Source organism: Ambystoma mexicanum, chromosome 5q (assembly GCF_040938575.1).
Source record: "Ambystoma mexicanum isolate Mex_15411 chromosome 5q, UKY_AmexF1_1, whole genome shotgun sequence".
Taxonomy (NCBI): domain Eukaryota; kingdom Metazoa; phylum Chordata; class Amphibia; order Caudata; family Ambystomatidae; genus Ambystoma; species Ambystoma mexicanum.
The window spans coordinates 704359693-704381695 of record NC_090933.1 but is presented as its reverse complement, the minus strand read 5'-3'; the positions used below and the strand labels follow the sequence as shown (position 1 = coordinate 704381695).

The window sequence follows — 22003 nt, the reverse complement described above, 5'->3', positions numbered from 1 at the left end:
TCAACGTGGTGCTGACCACGCTCATGGGGCCCCCATTTGAGCCTATGCATTCGGCACCATTGAAGTTTCTGTCGTGGAAGACAGCGTTTCTCGTGGCCATCACCTCTGCACGACGAGTGGGAGAGATCCAGGCCCTATCTTGCAAGCCGCCATACTTGATGTTTCACGACACGAGGGTGGTGCTGAGGACGCACCCCTCCTTCATGCCCAAGGTGCCGTCGGACTTCCACCTCAACGAACCCTTGGTGTTGCCAATTTTCTTCCCGTCTCCTTCGTCGCCGGCTGAAAGGACTTTGCACTCGCTGGACGTAGCTAGAGCGCTGAAGTTCTACGTGGACCGCACAAAGAATTTTCGGAAGACATCACAGCTGTTTGTGAATTTTGGGACTGTGAATCAAGGGAAGGCTCTCTCGAAGACTTCCATTTCCAGATGGCTCTCCGGCTGCATCATGCTCTGTCACCGGTTGGCAAACCGACCGCTGCCCGGCCGTCCGAGAGCCCATTCGACCAGAGCGATCGCTGCTACCACGGCGTTCCTGTCTGGTGTGCCCCTGCTGGACATCTGCAGGGCTGCGACGTGGAGGTCGACGCACACCTTCACAAGATTGTACTGCGTCGATCGGGACTCCAGGGAGGAGTCCAGGGTCGGCCAAGCAGTGCTGCGCAACCTGTTCGCTTAAGGTGAGCCTGGTGAGGAGGTAAGAGATGCTTAATATTGAGTTGTTGTATTGCTTAATGTTGAGCCTGTTGCCACCTCCCGTGGTTGTGCATGTGTGTACTGCTATATATTCTCTTATTCATGAGCATGTGAATCCATGACAGACCCCATGCTGGAGAAGGAACAAGTTACTTACCTGTAACTGTAGTTCTCCAGCATGGGTCTGGCATGGATTCACATGCGAACCCTCCCGCCTACCCCTCTGCGGCTCTTCACTTGGTCATACTGCCACTTAACGTGCTACCAAATCTGAGGATGGCTGCCAGAGGCGGGGCTTAGGGAGAGGGAAGTCATTGGCTGGGGGCAGTATGACCCAGAGACCAGTGATTGGTTACTACTAAGAAAGACAGATCAGAAACTAAACTGATACTGATTTTTTTCTATACCGAGGATTCCCGGCCTGACGACGGGGAATATTCATGAGCATGTGAATCCATGCCAGACCCATGCTGGAGAACAACAGTTACAGGTAAGTAACTTGTTCCTTACATAGTGTCCCCTTTGTATAGCTTCTCATGTATTCTCATGTAACAATTTTATGTTACCCTTTCCTAGATGAATGGCTGGTGGCAGGGTTTTACTTTTGCCTACCCTGGTGTGCTTTAACCGCGGGCTGTTTTCGCAGCCACGGTAAAAAGCACCCAAGCGTGCCATTTTTGTCAAAATGGCCCTGGTCTTCTTTTTTCGCCATTTCTTTGTTGAAAGGTGGTCCTTAAGATTTACCCTGCGCGCCAAACCAGGTTTGGTCCCTTTGTTTGTTTTGTCTTTGGCGGGATTCACAAGTGACACCCGCCTCTGGCTCCTGGGTGTCTGGGGGGAGGGGCAGGAAGCGAGGGAGGTGCCGGAAACTCCCTGTGCTTTGTCTCCTAGGAGACAGGAATGCACTCTTAGGTGATTGGCTGGCTGTCCTCAAGGACCTGCTGGGTGACTGACGGCTAGGCTGGAATTAATGGGAGAAACCTGCATAAAAGGTGAGGCTTTTTGACTTGGAAAGCAGAGACGACCACTGGACGAAGGAATCTGAAGAAGAACTTGAAGAGGACGCCTGCTGCAACTCCTGGACTGTTAGTTTGCCTGGTGAAGCCATGCTTGTCACTGTGAATCTCTGTGTAACTCCCCTACAGCTCACATTGACCCCTCTTGAGATCAGCCTGGCTACTCGACCACACTACCAACCTGTGTAGTACAGACTTAGACCAAAGGTTGGGTTCCTATTGCCAGGAGGTCAGGGCTGTTGTAGTGCACCCATACAATCTTGCCTAACAATGCCACTCTCTGCCCCTTCCTCTATACGCCCTTACTCCTTGTGATCTTAACTTACCCTCTTCTCGTGGGAGGGATTGCTGGGATTTATACATAATTTAACATAATACATTCTTCCTTTATACATAATGCCACCTTCATGCTCAACTGCTCCATCACTTATCCGAACTGCCATTGTAATTCACCGAGTTTCCACTTGTGGGACCTCCCTTGCTCCACAAATTTGCAGACACCCAACAGAGTGCCATCTTCAGCAGAAGCTTTGTTCCAGTCCTCCCTGCACACTATTCTGTAATACCTCACAAAAACTTGCATTTCCCACTATAAAGCTCCTATCCCCTTACACTGGTAGCATTTATAGCCAGTCTGCACCAAGATTAAATTTTCCGGGAATGTACTCCATGACAATCTCATGACATTGCATGTCAGAATCCCAGGTGGCAGTGTGCCTAGAGACACCATCAAACACCTTTGTCTCAAAAATACTCTTAAGGGGTTTTTGATCAATGCACACCATAAACATTGCACCCCAAAGAAACAATGTATTCTTCTCAATTTCCCAATGGCATGCTAACACCTCTTGTTCAATAACCAAGCAACAACACTTTGCCCCCTTTAGCATGGTAGATTGAATGAACCATCTCGACTTCCTCTCCATCATGTATTTGTTTACGAATTGCTCATAAAACCTCTACACTGGCATTGTTAGTTGGTATGGAGGGCTTTCTGGTGTAAAACAGCCCTAAGGGGAGGGCCATATTTATTTAATCTTTGATGAAGTTCAACTCTTTATTGCATGCTCCACGACACACATCCTCAACCCTGTTCCTAATCAACTTTCTCGAATGTACCACCTTCTCAGTGAAGTGGGGCACAAACTTATCATAAAACTCCATCATGCTTAAGAATGATGTCAGGTATTCCTTATTCACTGGAGTTTTGACAGCCTTGATCTCACCCTTTGGGCACACCCCTTTTGCTCCGATGTTGTGATCCCAATGATCAATTGTGCATGCTCTAAACACACATTTGCCCTTCCAGACAGTTACCCCATGTTTCTGGAGCACCTCAAGTACTCTCTCTCGGTTATCATGTCGCTTCCTGCTATATCCTCCCACCAGTAGATCATCCTGAAAACACTGTACTCCAGGACCTTCATTAGAAAGATGATGCACTATTTTCTAAAACACGGACAAAGCTGACACTACACTGAACAGCATGCCTTTGGACTGAAAATCCTCCTGTCGGTTCAGACACAGTCAGCTTCTGGAAAGCTGGATGTAAGTTCTCTTGGTGGTATGCTGAAGTTAAATCTAGCTTCTATAAATATTAGTCCTCTTACATACTATCCCCTTTCCTCCATACTTGGAGGAGCTCCCTCAAAGTGGGGATGGGACCGGCACCATAGCAAGCCCAAGCGTGCGTTCCTTTTAAGAATGTAGGGAGAGAGCGGTGACTGACCGCATGCATGCAGCACAACCACTGCCTGAATGCCACCTCTTGTGCTCATTCCCATCTGTCCCTTTCTCTGTGTCTGACACTGAACACAGCCCCCTTCTCATCGTTTTCTTTTTACTGATTTCCCCCCACTTCCTCTCGTTTATGCCAGTTAAAGCAGATTTCTCTGTGTGCACCGGGTGTCACAGGTCGTTCTCAACGTGCAACCTTCACACTCTTTGCTTAGAGTTTGGGCCTGCTTCGTCGCTGGGTTGTCTGGACACTCTGTGACACACTTACAAGTTCCTCGAGAGTCAGCTGACGCGGTGGGAGGACAACTTTGACGTCGGAGCAATCACCTCACAAACTACGTCCGGTTCAAGAAAGTAAGTGCAGCTCTTTTTACTTTGGCACCCTGCTCAGGTGACACACTTTGATGGGTTAGCCAAAGCAAAAGGGTTCCTTTCAGGCTTGTTGCGGTTTGCTGCAGCGTTACTGGGGTGTGGCCCAAGATCTCTGAGGAGACTTCGACCAGCGCCTGTGCCGATGGGACCCACAGGTGTCTAGTACCAGGCTTCGGTCCAAGGTGACTTTGGTTCCCGGCCAGGCTGGTACCGGGGTCTCTGTCGCTGAGGGTGTTTTCCCTTCTACCAGACCATGGTCTGAGGCTTACCCGCTCGGCTCACCGGGCAAACGCCCAAGGGTCCCGAGAAGCCCTGCGGTAACAGTAACCCTACCATCCCCTCAGATTACCACAGGGAGCATTGAGGCCTCTACGGTGACCAAGACCACACCTCAACCACTGCAGACCACGGCTCACTGTACCACAGCGGTCCCTGTCTCCAGGTCAGATTCTGGCCATTCACCAGGAGAAGCTTCCCCAGCTTCGTCAGAGCAAATACTGGGTGGCCCAGACAGATTTCTACCACGGCTACTCACCAGTGCTTCTTGGTTCTCCGCCTTTTTCCCCCTCTGGCAGAATGGTCACCCAGTGTTTGGATATTCTGTTCATTCTCTTTCTGTCCCCACCAGCAATTGGGCCCTGAGATCCTCACCAGGGACTTCCATTAAGGAGCATTCAAGAGAAGACATTTTCTTTGACAGGTTTCTTCAAATGTTGCCTCATGGGCCCATAGTACTTTACTATGGGCCCATGAGGCAACATTTGAAGTCTCTCATGAAGGATGTGCTTGTTTTCACTCCTCAGCCAGAGTTTCTAGAAAATCAACCCACGTTATGTCAGACAGTGACATAAGGATTTGAAATTGAAATTCGATGAGGAGGAGCTAGAATCATGGCCTGGGCGAAGGACATCACCCAGTAGGCAGGAGTTACTGCCGGCAACCCAGAAGCTACCAGAGATGCTCCTTTAACTTTTTGGCCACTTTGGAAGAACCATTGTGTCAAATGTGTATTAGATGTATTCTAATTCTTCTTTATTAACTTTCTCAAATACTCAAAATTAATGTCATATTTACACGTTCGAATGTCACGAGTAGGCCCTAGGAGCCAGAAGTAGCTCCTGGCAGCTGTTGATTTCAAGCTAACCAGGCTCTACTATGCTAGAAGCAGGACCTAAATGGCTCCCCTCAATTATGAACCCTGGACCGCAGAGAGGGCAGCACCTCCAACAGGGGGTCAGGAGGACAAGGGTTCTCAACCCATTGTGCCCACTCCACTGCTTCCAAAAGATCCATCTCTACCTCCTTGAAACCGACAGGCAGGCCAGGCATCCACCTTCAACTTGATCTGGTTGGGAAGCCATTAAAATCTGGCAAAGAGTTTCAGCTCAATCGTTCCCAAAAGCGTGGGCATGTTTTTTAACAGAAAAAAATGTACATGATGAGCCACCTTCCAGTTCGCTCCACTATATTGGTGGCTGCTACCCTCTTCGGAAAGAGTCGGGCATCGTCTTCCTCTACTTCTTAACATAATCTTCTGGGGCGGGAGCACTGTTAGGGAGATTTATCATTTTTATGCTTCACCCGCTCTCCTAGTGAGACCCCCAGGACTCTTTGCTGGACTTCTTGACCTTTTTCTTTCAACCCTGAATGAGTGGAGCATTTTTCCACTCTTTCTTATTGTGGGCTCTGTCTTTTGGAACTCTATTCTTTCTATTCTATCTGTACTATGGAGTCTGTCTGCTCCATAGCTCTTAAAGACATCTGTGTTTTTCCTACTGCAGCACACAGCTCCTTATGGGCAGTGTTGCTGGGGACCCTTAGGGTTCTCCTTTAAGATTCTTTATCTATATCCTCAAGTAACTACAGTTCTTAAAGATTGAGAGATATTTAGTATCTCTCCCAAAAACTCTATAGTCTGAGAGATTGGCACATACCACCTTCAGTGGAGTGCCAAAGGGATACATAGTTTCCCCCTTCTCTCTACTCCTGTGACTTTTAGTCACATAGACAATCTTCTAGTTATGGCTGGTGGCAGTGGACGTGGTCTACCAACTATTGTGTAATTTTTATACCGCTGGCTATGTCCATAGCCTCTGTAATGCACAATAGGGACACCCAAGGGAGGCCAGTGTGTGTGTTTTGCCTTTGGGGATCCCTTGGGTATCCGCGCCTACGTTCCAGAGTGTCTGGGCAGGCAGGAAGTGGGGAGGAGTCTTCCACCCCCTGTCCTTTGTCTGCCTGAGTGTCTGACTAGTACAAGCTCCTACAGGGGGTCTTAGCTGTCCTGATTGGACAGCTAAATGCCCCTTTCTGTAAAATGCTGAGAGAGATTGCAGAGGAGTGTGTGCTGGAAGTGTATAAAAGGTGGCCACTGAAAGCTGAAGTAACCGAAGAGGGAGATGACCAGACACACCTGCAAGACCCTTTGGAACACTGAAGCGACCACTGCTGTTCTAAACCCGTTTTCTGTGAGACAGAGGAGCTCTGAAGAGGATGACTCCTTTTCTTTGGCTGGTGGGAACAACAACAAGACTTTTGACTTGTGCCATCTCCCGAGGTCCTAGGAGTTTCCAGAGCTGCGAAACCCAAATACCAGGAGACCTGCTGCCGATTTCAAGTGCATCGTTGTGGAAAGGCCAAATCCGTCCAAATCTTTGCTGAACCCGTAAGGACCCTCCAGAGATCCGATCCAACTTGCCCAGACACCCTCACGAGAGTGCGGGACTGCATGAAGCTAAAAAGATTGCCCGGATGATCCGTTTCCTTTGTTGTTGATGCAGAAACGGCACCAAAACCACATAGTGAACCAAGAAGTTGCTGAAGATCGTGCCACGAGTCCTCCCTCGAAACTGCTGCTGAGATATCCTGTCCGTTGTCCTCCCTTCAGTCATCAGACCAAGTAATCCAGAGTTCGGATCCAGAGCTGCAACATCACAGAGCATCCAGCACATACATTTTCTTCAAACCTCAGGTACTTTGGGGAAAAGGGTATTGCTTTTGTGATTCCGAGAAGTCGCTCCAGAGCGTTGGAGTGCACCCAGAGTTGTCCATGGTCACCCCCTCTTACTCTGACTCAAGCCGCTGCTTGGTTCCCTTCATCAAGACCTTTTACAGGTCTCCCTTGTTTGTTAACTTGCTGCTTCTATAAGACTGGAGACTGGAAGAAATGCTCAGGAACTCTTTGTATTCTGCTACTTGTCAAGACTTTGAGCCCTCTCCAAACTGCCTTTAGCTAAGGTTGCGTTTTTGGACTTAAAATGCTGCGAAGAGACCCTCTCTAGAACCTTGAACTAAGCTAATGTTACACTAACTAACCATTTTCCTCCCTTAAAGTAACTTTACTATGTGTTTGCAGAGTAAATGTATTACTGTATAAACTGTTAAAAACCGCAGGTGCGTGTAATAACCGATAATACAATAACATTGTCTTTTCCCTTTCTAACTTTGCTTCAAATGTAACCGCGAACAAACACACAAGTGAAAGTGTCATTTGAAGTGTATTCTCAAGTATTCCGAAGTGTTTTAGTTTCAACATCTGAAGTATTTAAAGTGATTCTGGTGTTTATATATAATAAATTAAATTCTATGTGTAAGAGTTTCTTTGGTGTGCATGTCTAACTAAGGTTCAGTGTACTTGCCTACAGCTCACATTTTCCTCTTAAAATGAGCCTGGCTGCTCTGCCACACTACCAAGGTCCTGAGTTAGTGCAGACTGATACTAAGAGTTGGAGATCTACAAACCACTGGGATATCTTACAAAAGTCTTACTACCATTAGGACTTAAGGAAAACTCCCCTAACAAGGACCCCTTCCTGGACAATGCAGGGAAGTAAGTCTACCAAAACTCTGCCCTGAGCTTCAGGCAGGCAATCGTGAAAGCAGTCAAAGAGCTGGGTGCCTATGACTCTGTACCCCCCTCCTGTTCTTCAAGAGGGTTTCCACTCAGGCTTGGCAGAATCTCGCCAAGTAGCCCAGGACCTCATGGTGGACTCCTCCCACCACCTTGACTCAGCTGTTACGTCCCAAGGTGCGTCTCTTAGGCTGCAAGTGCTGCCCAAAGCCACCAAATTTCAATTAGACATGCAGGAGCAAATTATATATCTACTGTTTGATGAGATGGAACTTTTCAGCCCTGATGCAGTTGAGGAACTGGATAAAAAGAAAGGCGGTGCACAAACAGTGTTTAGCAGCTCTAACCAAGCCCCCCACAAAACAGTCTTCCGGCCTGCAGAGACCACCCTTCACTGCCAAGAGATCAGGAGGTTTTAGAGGATTCCACGATTGCCAAAATAGACAAGACAGATCTGTGAGCGCTCCATGTAAAATGCAAGCTCGCCCTTCCCCCGGGGGTTGTTTTTCCAGCACTCCTCCCACAGCCCACCCCCCCCCCCTCTCATAAGCGATATCTATGCTGTTGCTCATAGAGGCAATAAAGAAGGTTCCTCTTTATTCCTCCTTAGGAGGAAGGTTATGGTTTCTATCAAGGTTCTCTACCGATCTAAAGAAGAACAAGGCTGGCCTGAGAAAGATACTTGCCCTTTTCCCCCTTCAATCTTTTCTTAAACCAGGAAGAAATCAAGCTGATTAAGTGTGTTCTCATCAGATAATCCCTTCAGCCAGCTCACTGATTGGTAGCTGTGGACCGACCTATAATATGAATATTTGCACATTCCCATTTGGTCTCCTCACCGCCATTGCTTTGGGTTCTCCATAGGCGACGAACACTATCAGTAAAAAGTTGTACCTTTCAGCCTCAGTTTGGGCCCCAAGTGTCTTCTAAGCTTATAGCAGTGATGGCGGCATTACTAGACCTGAAAGGCATTAATCTGTATGCTTACTTGGACGACTGGCCAATCTGAGCACAGTCCCCATCCCAAGCTACTGGCCACCTTGTTAAGATGGATTTACAAAATCAGCCCTGGTGGGAGGATTGGTGGAGGCTACTCTTTTATGGTTAACAGGGAAGACGCTGAGAGGTTAGCCGAAACCCATTTGATCTGTATTTTAGAGTACACCTTCCATGTTTCTTTTCAAACGTCGTCAGCCAGTGCTCCTCCTATGTTCATCAGACCGGCAAAGAACAAAACGCAGATCAGCAGCAGCTTCTTTAACTTTGGACCTAGCAGTTCTAGTTTGAACAGTGGAAGAAGCAGATGAATGTCGCTCAGGGCCACGATAATAGTCTCTATACATGATAATTGATAGTGGTGCAGTAAGAAAAGTACATCTATCTAACTCCAGAGACTAGTGAGTATATCCCTGTATTTTTCAGTCGAAGACTGTCTGAAGAAAGTGGTTTTAGCAAGCTCATACCACTGAAACTGGTACACAGTAAAAAAAACTGTAATAGGGGTAATATCATCCTAAACCAAGTTTACAGTAATGTTCTGATCTTCTTGCCGACCAGTAAGCTCCAAGGGCCCGAAGATGGATCAGGCATAGTGTATTTGTTCCAACACAGAAAGTAGTTGTTAGGGTAAACACTATTTTATATCTTTGATATTCTGGGGAGAAGTTCATCTTTTCTATAGGTTAATAAATTGAGTTGTACCAGAAATAAACAGGTGGACTTCGCCAAATTTGCTCTCTTTTTAAGTATGAATGATAGCGTGGTTGAAGAGGGGAAGAGAATAAAGCCATCAAGATCAGTAAGTCTTGAAGAACATAGAAGACAACAGATCTTCCTTTTTTCCGGTTCTTATTCTATCCACTTTTAGATAAGCGGCACACAAGCGCAGCCTAGAATTAGTACACTGATCGGCCGCATTAGTGAGACAATCATTCTATTCTTGTGTCTCTTTAAGTGTATGGAAATGCAGGTTACCTCATCTTTAACTCTTGGATGAGTGTGAAGTGTGTTGCAATGCACCTTTGTTCAGATGTGGTAGCCCTTCTTTGTGTTAATACCTGATTGTCAGGGCAAACCCTGTTTACTTGGATAGAAGGCTCCCTATTGTGTTAATCTGTCATGATGAAACGCTAACAACAAACTAACAGTTCCTTCTATAGATCTTCAGGTCGTGCAACTCTTCTTCACCCCAGGATACCCCTCAGCTGGGCTCTGATCCCTTTCACAATGTCAGCCCCCTCAGTCGGGCTCACACTAGTTTCGCACTGTGGACATCCCTCAGTCTGGTTCACACTCATTACCACAATGCAGTGCACGTTAGCTTTTCAATCAACAATGTGTCAGACATTCGACTGTACAACAGGTTTGACTCAACCCTTGTATAACCACTTTGACATCTCTCCCGGGCCTTGCTTTACTTCTTGGTTCTTGTAGTATTCAGGAATCTTAATGTCTTCTTAAAAAATTGGGCAGCTTATTCTTTCCACTTTACCGTTTCTCAAAGCACTTGCCAATTGACACCTGCTGGTTTCATACAATCATATGGCGTTCCCCTCTTCCGGGCACAAACACCATTTTGGGTGTACTTTTCTTTTTGTAAATGTTGCTACTGCAACCATGAGCTTAACACTGTCCGGTTTCATATCAGTTTCCTCTGACTCACCGGTTGTGTTGAACTCGTTAGCTATTCTTCAGATGGAGTCGAGGACGGTACCACGACAGCAAGGTCTTTTCCTCACCCTGGCTAGTGTGTACCGTTGACATCTGACATCTGTCACACCAATCGCCAGCTACGTTTCCCAGTCTTATAGTTCTGTCTTCGAAGGCTTTGCAGGTCTGGTTTGAAAAGGGCAAGGGCCGTTCCCTCATTGTTGTCCTTTCGGTTTCTCTTTCGTTTGAACTGCCGTCTCGGAATCGCTGCTTCCTTGTGCGTTCGGCCTTGCTCAAAGTGTGCTCCGCCTTTTATCCCTGTGGGGAAAAAGGGCCGTCAGGTCTGCATAGTTATCGACAATTGCCCGACTCTGCCTTACCCTTGTGTTGGGACATGTCTGGCTCTGGTGTTAGTCTGTTGTCTTTCGATGTGTGAAAAAGTGTTTGTGTAGGAAAGGGGGTGGGGATAGAATTTTTACATATCCTACGGGGTAGGATGGGGAAAAGGGGTTATAAGGAAGGGGTACCGTGTCTCACCCATCGGTGTCCCACTTCCACTACGTGAGAACCCCCATTCAGGTGATCCTCCCGTACTGGTCCACCCTCAGGAACTGGATCCAATAGCGATGGCCGTGTCCTGGCCACCTGGATGACAGATCACCGGGTACTAGTAAGTGAGACACTTTCAGGTTTCTCACACTTCCCCCTTCCCCAATTCTGCGCAAGAAGAAAAGTCTATTTGACTTCTTTCCAGGCATGTACATACCTTCCGCTCCTACTATCAAAGAGCATAAATCCCCAGTAGCTGGAAGGCTGTCCAACTTCCTTCCCCTTTGGAAAACCATTACTCAAGAGGAATGGGTCCTGAATATTATTCAGCATACTTACCGCCTTGCCCTTCCAGCTGTTCCACCATCCTCTCTTCCGAAGTTCCAAAAATCCTCCCTAGAGCTCCTGGAAGAGATCCAAAAACTTCTTTCCTTAGGAGCAATAGTTGGTTCCTTAAGAGGAATTAGGTCAGGGATTTTATTCCTGTTACTTTCTGATCCCAAAGAAATCAGGTGGGATCTGTCCAATTCTAGACCTTTCAGACCTCAACCAATTCCTGTCAATCGAAAACCTTCCACATGGTGACCATTCCTCAGATTCTAGCATTGCTTCATCCAAACAATTGGATGGCATCTATAGATCTACAGGATGCTTATTTTCACATCCCCATCTACAAAGATCACCTCAGTTCCTGTGGTTCACCATAGGAGGGTCTCGTTACCAGTTCACATGTCTTCCTTTCGTGCTCAATTCTGCACACAGGGTTTTCACAAAAGTTCTGGGGTCAGTGGCAGCCTACCTTCGGTTAAGGACAGTACATCTATTTCCTTACCTAGATGACTGGCTTCTCAAGGCACAGTCTCTGGAGGAATTGCTGCAAAAGATTCAATTAACTTGCACACTCTTTTCAACCTGGGTTTTCCATAAATGTGGCAAAATCCAAGCTCATTCCTTCGCAAAGGATCCAATTCCTAGGAGCAGTTATAGATACCACTCTACACAGATCCTTTCCACCCCTGCAAAGGGTGGAAGCTATTCAACAAACCATCATAAAGTTCAGTATCCACCGGATTCTGACAGCTTGGTGGTTTCAAAGGCTCTTGGGACTAATTGCCTCTTATATAAACCTAGTTCCCTTTGCAAGGCTCCATATGAGAAAGGTCCAGTGGCATCTTGCTTGCAACTGGATCCATCTGTTGCATTCACAGGAAATGAAAATTCAAATTCCAAAACAAGTTCAGGACTCACTACTCTGGTGGAACTCCCCAAAGAACCCGTTATCGGGTCTCCTTTTCAGTCTCCTCTTCACCAAATAGTTAAAACAACGCAATCATCAGAGTAAGGTTGGGGAGCCCATTATCTAAGTCTAACAGCACACAGTCTTTGGTCCTCTAAGGAAAAGGACCACATAAATAGCCTGGAACTAAGAGCCACATTTCTCACTCTAAAATCATTTCTTCCCGCACTTCAAGGAAATGTGGTGAAGATTGGAACGGACAGTACCACTGCAATGTTTTATATCAACAAGCATGGGGGTACTCGCTCCCTTCCCCTGTGTCTCCTAGAAGAGATGATTTGGTATTGGGCCATTCAGAATCACATTTTCCTGTTGGCGTCCAATCTGGAGGGAAAGAAGAACGTCCTAGCAGATAAACTAAGCAGTTTACAGTTTGCTCCGCACGAGTGGGAGATGAAACCATCAGTAGTAAAGATGATATTTTAGAAGTGGGGCCATCCATCAGTAGACCTCTTTGCCAACCAGCACAACTCTGTATGTCCTCAGTTTGCATCAAGGCAAGGTCAGGGTCTTCAGTCCCTGGGAGATGTTCTACATCTGGATTGGTCGAAACCTAACACTTTGTTTCCACCTCTCCCATTGATACACAAAATATTGCTCAAATTCAGAATGTCACAGAATCGGACAATGATTCTGATAACCCTGTTCGGGTCCTGCCACATTTGGTTTTGAAACCTCCTGGAATTAGTGGGGACTTCCAAATTCGATCTCCCATCATCTAGGGATCTTTTGACTCCACAAAAAGGGCAGGTCCTTCATCCCTCCCCTCAATTGCCTCAATTGCTGAAATTGAAGACCTGGTTCCTGAAAAACTAGCCTTTTCCCACTTATATTTGTCAGAACAAAATATAACCATCATGTAAGCTTCTAGGAAAGCTTCTACTAAGTAGCAATATTGTAGCAAATGGTTCTGTTTCTGTCACTGGGCTTTGGACCAAGACCTTAACCCTCTAGAGGATTCTGTTGATAATGTCATGTCTTTCATGTCTTATCTAGTTTCACTGGTGTCAAAGTAGACTTGTGCAAACGTTACTTATCAGCTTTTGGTGCATGCCTAAATAGAGAACATAAGTCTTTCCCTCTTTCCAAGGAAGCCATACAAAGGCACTTCAAGGACCTTCTACGCTTGTATCGCCCTATTCGTGAACCTCCACTTCAGTGGGATTCCAACTCTGTCTTGTCAACCCTAATGCAAAAAGCATTCAAGCCTATGGCATCATGTGAATTAGAAGTTGTTTTTTAATTTTTTTTTAACTCTTTATTTCTTAACTCTTTATTTCTTATTTTGAACAAGGTACAACAAAACAGTATCAACATCATAGGTTATTGAATCACAAAATACACAACAGCTGAAGACAATTCTAGTAGAATTGCAAACATAACTCTATATTCTACAATACTAAACTAAGACTAACCTAAAGCAAAACCAGATGCACTAAACAAATGTCAACAGACAATTAAGACTACACAAAACAAGACAACCACACAAACAACACAACCCCCCCTAGATTTACATTACCTGAAAATAAACCATTTCACTCCACTCTATAACCCAATCCAGCATCATCCATAACGATCATTGAAGCTTCCCCACAGTTCTTCATAAAGGGTTTCCTTGTTTTGTTTACTATACATAGTTTTTTTCAAATCTTGACAAAACTTTAACAGCCAAAATCCACTCCTCTACTCTCGGTTTCTTCCATGTCTTCCAGACCTTCAGTATCTGTTTAGCCGCCACCAACAAAACTTTGTTCACCCCACACAATATCACCCAGCTTACATCCTGCCCACCACAGGACAATAGTAAGATGACTGCCAAGGGATTGCGTGGATAAATAATGTTCCAGATTTGGTCAATTCTGTCAATAACCTCCCTCCAAAAACTCACCACCCTTTCACAATTCCACAACATATGTAATAGATTACCCTTTTCTTTCCTACAACCCTAACATTGATCATCATCAACCAACCCCAAACTGCAAATACGCACTGGGGTCCAATATATTCTGCCCAATATCCTTTGATGTATATAGCGTAATTGCAAATCCACTTTAGCATTCGTCGGGACTCCCCAATTCTTTTCCCATTCTCTTGGTGTAAGTTCCCTGCCTAACTCCTCTGACCATGATAACCGTAATCTTTTCCATGAATCCAACCATTGCCCATCAGGTTGCATAACCTGCATAAAATTAGACACCTTTTGAGATCCACTAACCAATATAATAAAAATGTCCAGCTTTTTCAAAAATGGAGCATCCATCATTTCTCTCCGTTCCGAAGGTAAAGTTACCAGAATATCATACCTTCTTAATTCCATGTTCCTTAACGCAAACTTCTCAATTTAACTTCCAAAAGGTACCACTCCTTCATCACTCCACACATCACCAATAGTTAAAATGCCTCTCTGAACTCAATTATTCCAATTCAGTACCTTATTATTAAACTGCAGACCAGGATTATGCCAAACGGATGCCTCATAAATATAAAGACCTTGTCCAGTTCCCACTATCAATGACGACAATGCATCTTTGGTAGCCAATACTGATTTCAAACACTGCACCTTCTTAGGTAACTTTCCAAAAGAAAACAAACATTTAATATCGTAAGGCAAAAACCGCTGCATCTCAATTTGCACCCACCACGGCACCTGACTCAGATCGTCATATTGGGCACCCAAAACCCCCATCTTTAACTTTCTGGACCATAATGTACTGGGGAATTCTGGCTCTCTTCCCAGTCCCCACAAAAAGTCCTTAAACCTATCTATACGTGCAAATGCTCCCTTTGTAAAATGCAGAGGCAGAGATTGAACAACAGAGAACCTTTGGTAGCAAAAGCATTTTAATAGCATTAATTTTACCCCAAAGAGTAAGATTGACATGTCCCCATCTCATAATGTCCCGCCTAAGAACCTCAATGATTTTATCCACATTATAACTCACTAACTTTCTAAAATCCTGAGTAATATAGATACCCAAATATTTCCCACTAGAATATTCCCATTTACAATTCCATCTCAGCAAATGTTCACATCCTGACAAATTCCTCACTGGAAATACTACAGTTTTATCCCAGTTGATCCGATATCCAGATAACTTACCCACCTCCTCAAAGACACTCCTCAATACATGACCCCCTACAACAGGATCATTCAAGATGACCACTACATTGTCCGCATAAGCCAGAGCATTCACTTCCCCATCTCCCACACTTAACCCTCTGATACACCCCTTTTGACGTATATACGCTAACAAGGGCTCTAACACCAAATTAAATAACAATGGCAACAAAGGGCAACCTTGGCGTGTGCCTCTATACAGTGGAAATGACGTAGAAAATCCCTCGTTCACCCACACCTTTGCCGATATGCCATTCTGCAGTGCTTGAATAGCCTTAATAAATAAAGGACCAAAACCTAATTTCCACAGTGTATAATTCAGGAAGCCCCAATTCACCCTATCAAAGGCCTTCTCAGCGTCTAAAAAGATCAACAATATATCCTTCATCTCTGAGTCTGGCAAACTCAATATATCTAACAGTGTTCGAATTTGTCATATCCATACCTTTGCTCCATGAATCCTGTATGAGATCTCTTTATTAACTCACCCATATATTTTTTGAGCCTCACCGTCAGTATCTTGGTAAAGATTTTTAAGTCAACATTAAGTAAGGAGATAGGCCGGTAATTACTGCACTTAGTTGCATCCTTTCCAGGTTTCGGGATCACTGTGATGATTGCCTCCTTCATTGAATCACATAACCTCCCCTCCCTCAAAAAACGATTATATAACTTACATAAAATTGATAAATTTGATAAAATTCCACAGTTAAACCGTCCATTCCTGGAGATTTACCTTTATTAATTTCCCCAATTTCCAACAAAACCTCTAGGATGATAATCAGGGCCTCCATAAAACATCTACCTTTTTCAGAAAGTGTGTGGAGAGCAATTTTCCCAAAGAAACTATCAAAATCATCCATTTGTGGGGCAATATCTTCCGTATACAATTTTGCATAAAACGAACAAAAACATTCACCTATTTTACCTTTCTTAATCTCCATATTTCCAAATTCATCAACAATTTTTTGAACATACACTCTTTCTGAATAACTCTTCATTCTATTTGCCAACAACTTACCCGCTTTATCTCCTTGATCCCTGTATTTTTGCTTCATGTAATACAATCCTCTCTCAATTTGTGAGTTCACCTCACTTTTCAGAATTTCCTTAACATCCAATATCTTGAGCCTTATATTATGCTCTCTTGACAAAGCATAATTTCTTTTTAAATCTCCCAGTTCCTTTTCAAGGTCTTCCAGTCTGGCTTCTCCCACCCTTCGCATCCTTGCAGTCCAGTTCCCCTCTAACAGAAGCCTTGAAAGCATCCCATACAACCAAATTGTCGGCCGTACCATCATTCACCTCAAAGAAATTCGGTATAAACCTCATTAATGCTTCAGTGGCATCTTTATTTTTTAGCACAAAAGATTTCAACCTCCATCTGCTAGATCCTTGGCTCTCTGCAGATAAAATCAACCTAGCCATTGCCATCGAGTGGTATGAAATGTGTCGTTCCCCCATAGTCACCTCCCTTACTTTTTCAATTAGCCTATCCAACACTAATCTGTAATAAAGCCTAGAATAAGAATTATGCACCAGTGAGTAAAACGAGAACTCCCTATCCCCCCAATGAAAATTCCTCCATACATCAACCAAATCATACACTTCCAAAAAATGTCGAAACTCTTTACTTGACTTCTGCCCGGTAAATTTACACCTCGAGAACCTATCCATTTTAGAATCAATCACACAATTAATATTGCCCCCCAAAATAACCATTTCACCTCCCATATCACCAAGCATCGCCTTCAGTGAATCAAAAAAGTTCCTCCCTCCCCCACATGGGCCATATATAGATCCAACTGTTGACAACATGCCCTCATATTTAAGGTCAATCAGTATAATACACCCCTCACCATCCATACTTACTTTTTCAACACAGGCATCCAAACCCTTCCTCAACAAAATTTAGAGGAGTAGCAATTCAAGAATATTTTCCTAAATCTTGCATTAGTCAGAGAATCCCTAGTACCATCCACTAAATGCGTTTCCTGCAAAACACCCTAATCAATTTTCTCCCGTCAAAGTTTATCCAGCACCTTATTCCTCTTTCACATGCAATTCAGCCCTTTTACATTCCAAGTACACACTGAAACATGCTCTTTCATACCTCACAAATACATTCCATACTCTCACATGCACTCATAGACCATCAATCATTCAAAATCTTCCTTTTGAACATTGTGATAAATGCTGAACCCATCCTACAAAGTCGAGCAATATATGTTCACCCCCCACCCCACCCCGACAACAAATGACAACATTTACACATATAAAAACAGTAATGATTTTAAGAAACCCAATATATCCTGGGTTTCAACAAAACACCATTATATACATAAATTAAACTTATCCCAACTATCTCCCCCAGAATCCTATGCCTAACATTTTACTATTAGTATATCTTCCTCATCTACCCTTAAGTAATGAGTCACAGAGCCCTCACCAAACCCCAACAAACCCCTGATTCAAGGCCCTCCACAATTAACTTTAAAATCCCTCCTTCTGTGTCAAATCAGTACAATCCAAACATTTCCCGAGATATTGAACATAATACCCAACTTAACATGCAACAACCTCCCCACCCATGTTAATCACCACAAACCAATTTACCATCCCCTACTAACTACAATCCCTTCAAAAAGAAATTACATACACTCCCGAAAATCCCACAATCCAAACCTAGTGAATAGTGTAAAATATCACAGCACTTTCTATCTCAGCAGTAAAGAGCCATCAAATCAATCAAGATTCTGGTCAAACGATGCACACAAAATAACTCGTAACACATATTGCACTCTTTGATCCAGTAGCCGACCCCCAGCTCTTTTTTTTGTGTGTAAAACTAGCAAATATCCATTAAGGAGAAAAGGTGAATTTCAAATCACCCAAAAATAGGTCTAAGAATATTTGAGAATACAGGCATGCTCTCACAGAAGTTAAAAGTATATATGCACCAGACATTTTCACTAAACAGCAGCATCTCAGTATCTAGCAGAAAGCGAATAATAACAATCATCCTAAAGCTGCAGGGAACAGTATAGTGCATTTTAAACTCATGCCTCTCCCCCCTCAAACCACCAGTCTCCCACCTCACTGAAAGTTCCCAGTAAATTTCTCGCACTTTTCACCGGTCTCATCCCATGCAGTCTCGTGAAATTACATTACATGCAGTTTTCCTCTTGACACCTAACAGAAGCAGTGGGAAAGTACTGGGTTGTAATGGGATGCGATATGCACAGCTTGAGTCGGCGAGTACACAAATAAGCGATGCCATAGAGAAACATGATTGCTAATAGGCTGAAAAACATTCCCAATCCACTATACCATCAATAACCCCTCCCCTGCGCAGAATTTGGGGTCGAGGGTACTGCTTATATAACGTTGTATTGAAGTAGCCTCATTTCTTGCTGGACTCCCTGCTCCCGACTTCGTTTCCTTGTTGGCCTCTCGCTCATGGCTTCATCGATTACATCTGTGCATAAAGGCATACTTGAAAAACAAAAAAGACTGTATATGTTTGTGACCAACAGTTGGAATTCTGCACATTCCTCATCTGGGTACCTGTGGATTACTTGACGGATACGTGTTGGCAAGGATATTGGAAGTGGCGCAAATTTTGTATGTACATGCAGTGTATGTGTAACGGTCACATTAATACCAGCTGGACGTTATTCACTGCGGAGCATACGGTTCATCGTTGTATGCAGTGCACTCTGGAATTTCTCCAGTGCGAGACGGTCTGCCAGTGTCTACAATATCTATGATGTTCTTTGTCTTTGGAGACGCTCTTATGTTTGTGTGAATTAGAAGTTGTAACTTGGTAAACGGCATTCTTAGTAGCCATTTCTTCGACTAGAAGGATCAGAGAGCTCCAAGCTCTCTCCTCAAAGGAACCTTCCGTATGGTCCCCTCCATTTTACCTAAGGCTGGTTAAATCAGGAACTAGGTCTTTCTGTTTTTCCTCCTAGACCGCATGCTTCTGCGGCCGAAGAAACATTGCATAACCTAGATGTTGTTGGAACTCTAAAATGTTATCTAGAAAACACCAAACCGTTTAGAAAAGCAGACCAGCTCTTCATTACATACGGGGGGGAGGGGGGGTCCTTCTCCTGGCAATGAGGCAGCGAAGGCTTTCATCACCAGAAGGGTTGTTGCCTGTATGTCCAAGGATTGTGATATGAAAGGGCTTGCTACGCCACAGAGACTTAAGGCTCATTCCCCTAGAGCCAAGGCAGCATCTGTAGCCTTCACCAGGCATGTTCCTATTGTGGACCTTTGTAAAGCGGCTACCTTTGCTACCCTGCTTGCCTTTTGTAAGCACTGTGCTATGGATACATCTTCTAGAAATTATGCAAAATTAGGCCAAGAGGGCTCTCCTCCACCCTTAGTGTAAGGCTTTTTAGTCTGGTTCCAACCAGTTCGGAAGGGGGGAGAGCCAGGACGAAAGAGAAATGAAAAATGACCTTCATGGTGATTCAGGTTCTCGTAGTCCAGGCTCTCCCTCCTTCACAACACCCACACAGCCATCCCCTACAGTATGCATATACTTAAATTCTCCCACCATTGGCGGAATCACAGGGACTGGGTCTGGAACGTTGGGTAAGGTGTGGGCCCGTTGCGCAGAGGGACGCACATGTGACGTAGGCCCTACCCCTTCAAAAGTTCTTAAAATGACAGCTTTTGCAGCCAGCTTTTCCGGTTCTTTGTGAAGGAGGGAGAGCCTGGACTAATAGAACCTGAATCACCATGAAGGTCATTTTTCATATACCTTGCAAAGCCCTGAGATACCTCTTCTTTAATTAATTTAGGTTTTAAAATTTTAAAAAATTGGCCCTAGCTGGAAGAGTTGCCCACCATTATTCGGTGACTTGTAATTGGGCCTAAAAATAGTGTAATGCCCTCTCACTTAATTCTAATGGCAGCTAAAGTTTTGTTAATTCTCGTTAACGTAGACGTACCATACAAACATGGAAATGTACAGTATTTTTGTCTTAAAAATAAGCTGGGTTGTGTATGCATCATTTTTGTTTCACGTGAACAGTTTTTCATTCCTCTGGCATTTCTTTGCATTAATTCGTTTTGGTAGGCAGTCTTTGTGACCAAATATTGGTTTAAAAAAATCTCTTCTCAAAAAAACTAAATGCCTAACTAGCTAGTAAAAACAATACTGAATGACATCTGTATAGAACGGAGAACATACAAAGATGAAAACCTTCTAGAAATTATGATGGATTTAAAAACCTTTAAAGCTTTTTGTGTTTCAAATGAATTTAAAGTGTATTTAGTCTTTCATTTTAATGTTAAAACTTTAATATATGTATTTTTTTTTTTTTTAAAAGAATGTATTGTTTACTAAGCATTTAAATAGTGTGTTTCTCGTCACCTCCAGAGCCAGGCAGTTGAACAAGATTCCTTCTCGAATCAGGAATCCAACATGATCATGGAGCAGAAGGCACAAGTTTTCAATCAGCCATATTCGTCTCCGGCTCAAATTGTCCAGCCAAGTTATGCAGCCATGCAGGACTCAAACTTTCACCCCATGGGACAAAGACCTAGTTATGCAATGCTACGCATGCAGCCTAGGCCTGGTTTACGTCCTACTGGCATTGTGCAGAACCAGCCGAATCAGTTGAGGCTTCAACTTCAGCATCGACTGCAGGCACAGCAGGTACATTATGCTTGTATCTTCCTCAAGGCAGAGATTATGCTACTCTTAGTGCATGAAAGATTTTCATCTTTTCATTGATTATTTAAAATTGTCAGTAGACATTTGGTACTAAAGCAAGAGGATTTTCTTCCTGTACATTCTTTCATGACATTAATTGGAGGTAAAATAGAGAATGGATGTGGTTGTGAAGGAAAATGAAGGGTGCTTTTGAGAGCCAAGGCGAATGATAGCAAGTGAGATCATTTAAATTTGTCTAAATATTAAGGCAGACGGATTTCATGCAGTAAACAGTGAAAACAAATGTAAACTAGAAAGCCAGGTAACAGTGTTTAGATAAGATATTGGATTAAAGTGGAAACACCAGTGATGATGAGGTAAGAGACAAAAGATGGGTCATGCAGAAGGCACTAGGGTTGTTGGCATGGGCGATAGAGTGGGCTTTGGATATGGAGAGAACCATATAGGGTCAGTTTTCTTTAAAGTTCTAGCATTATGGACTTGTATCCTACTCCAATCTTCCATTCACTTTCCTCCATAGTGATGTGAGTCTGCCCCATGGTGACAGGACTGGTGCCTTTTGCACTACAAAAAACAACTTGCCTTTTAAATTTGTTGCACGCAAGTGTGTTCCTGCACATGCCAACTCCTCCCATCGGCCTCACACATCAGTCCTTTTCACCGCTCGAGCTGGACGTCTATGCACTAGTGCTGCTTTTTTTGGTCACTTCAGCTTTCCCTCTAAAAGATTTTTCTTTTACAATTCTTTTTCAATGTTTCACCACCAGCTTCACTCCATACCTTTGTCAGATGCCGGTAAGAATAGGTTTTACTTCTTGTGCCTCCTGCATCAGGAAATTCACAGCCTTAGATACACACACACACAGTCTTTGCATGAGGTCTTCCAACCAGACGTCCTCTGGAACTCGTGCACGCCGTGTTTGGCTCTTGACTGCCGCACACTTCATTGCAGACTTAGGCGGTGGGGGAATATGTTTGCTGCTTCTCCACCAGGTCACATTAAAGAATTTGTCAGAAACCAACGTC

General features: G+C 44.1%; 1 protein-coding gene across 17 annotated transcripts in view; it reads left to right on the top strand.

Moving 5' to 3' along the window:
* NCOA2 (nuclear receptor coactivator 2) overlaps window positions 1-22003 on the top strand; it is a 2606235-nt gene that overhangs the window by 2283632 nt on the left and 300600 nt on the right. For 13 of the 17 annotated variants that reach the window (XM_069621172.1, XM_069621171.1, XM_069621170.1 and 10 more), the window contains one exon: window positions 20660-20959. In XM_069621172.1, the coding sequence (XP_069477273.1) occupies window positions 20660-20959 (300 nt within the window). The remainder of the gene's footprint in view (window positions 1-20659; window positions 20960-22003) is intronic. The other 4 variants (XM_069621182.1, XM_069621179.1, XM_069621181.1 and 1 more) reach the window with 1 other exon arrangement.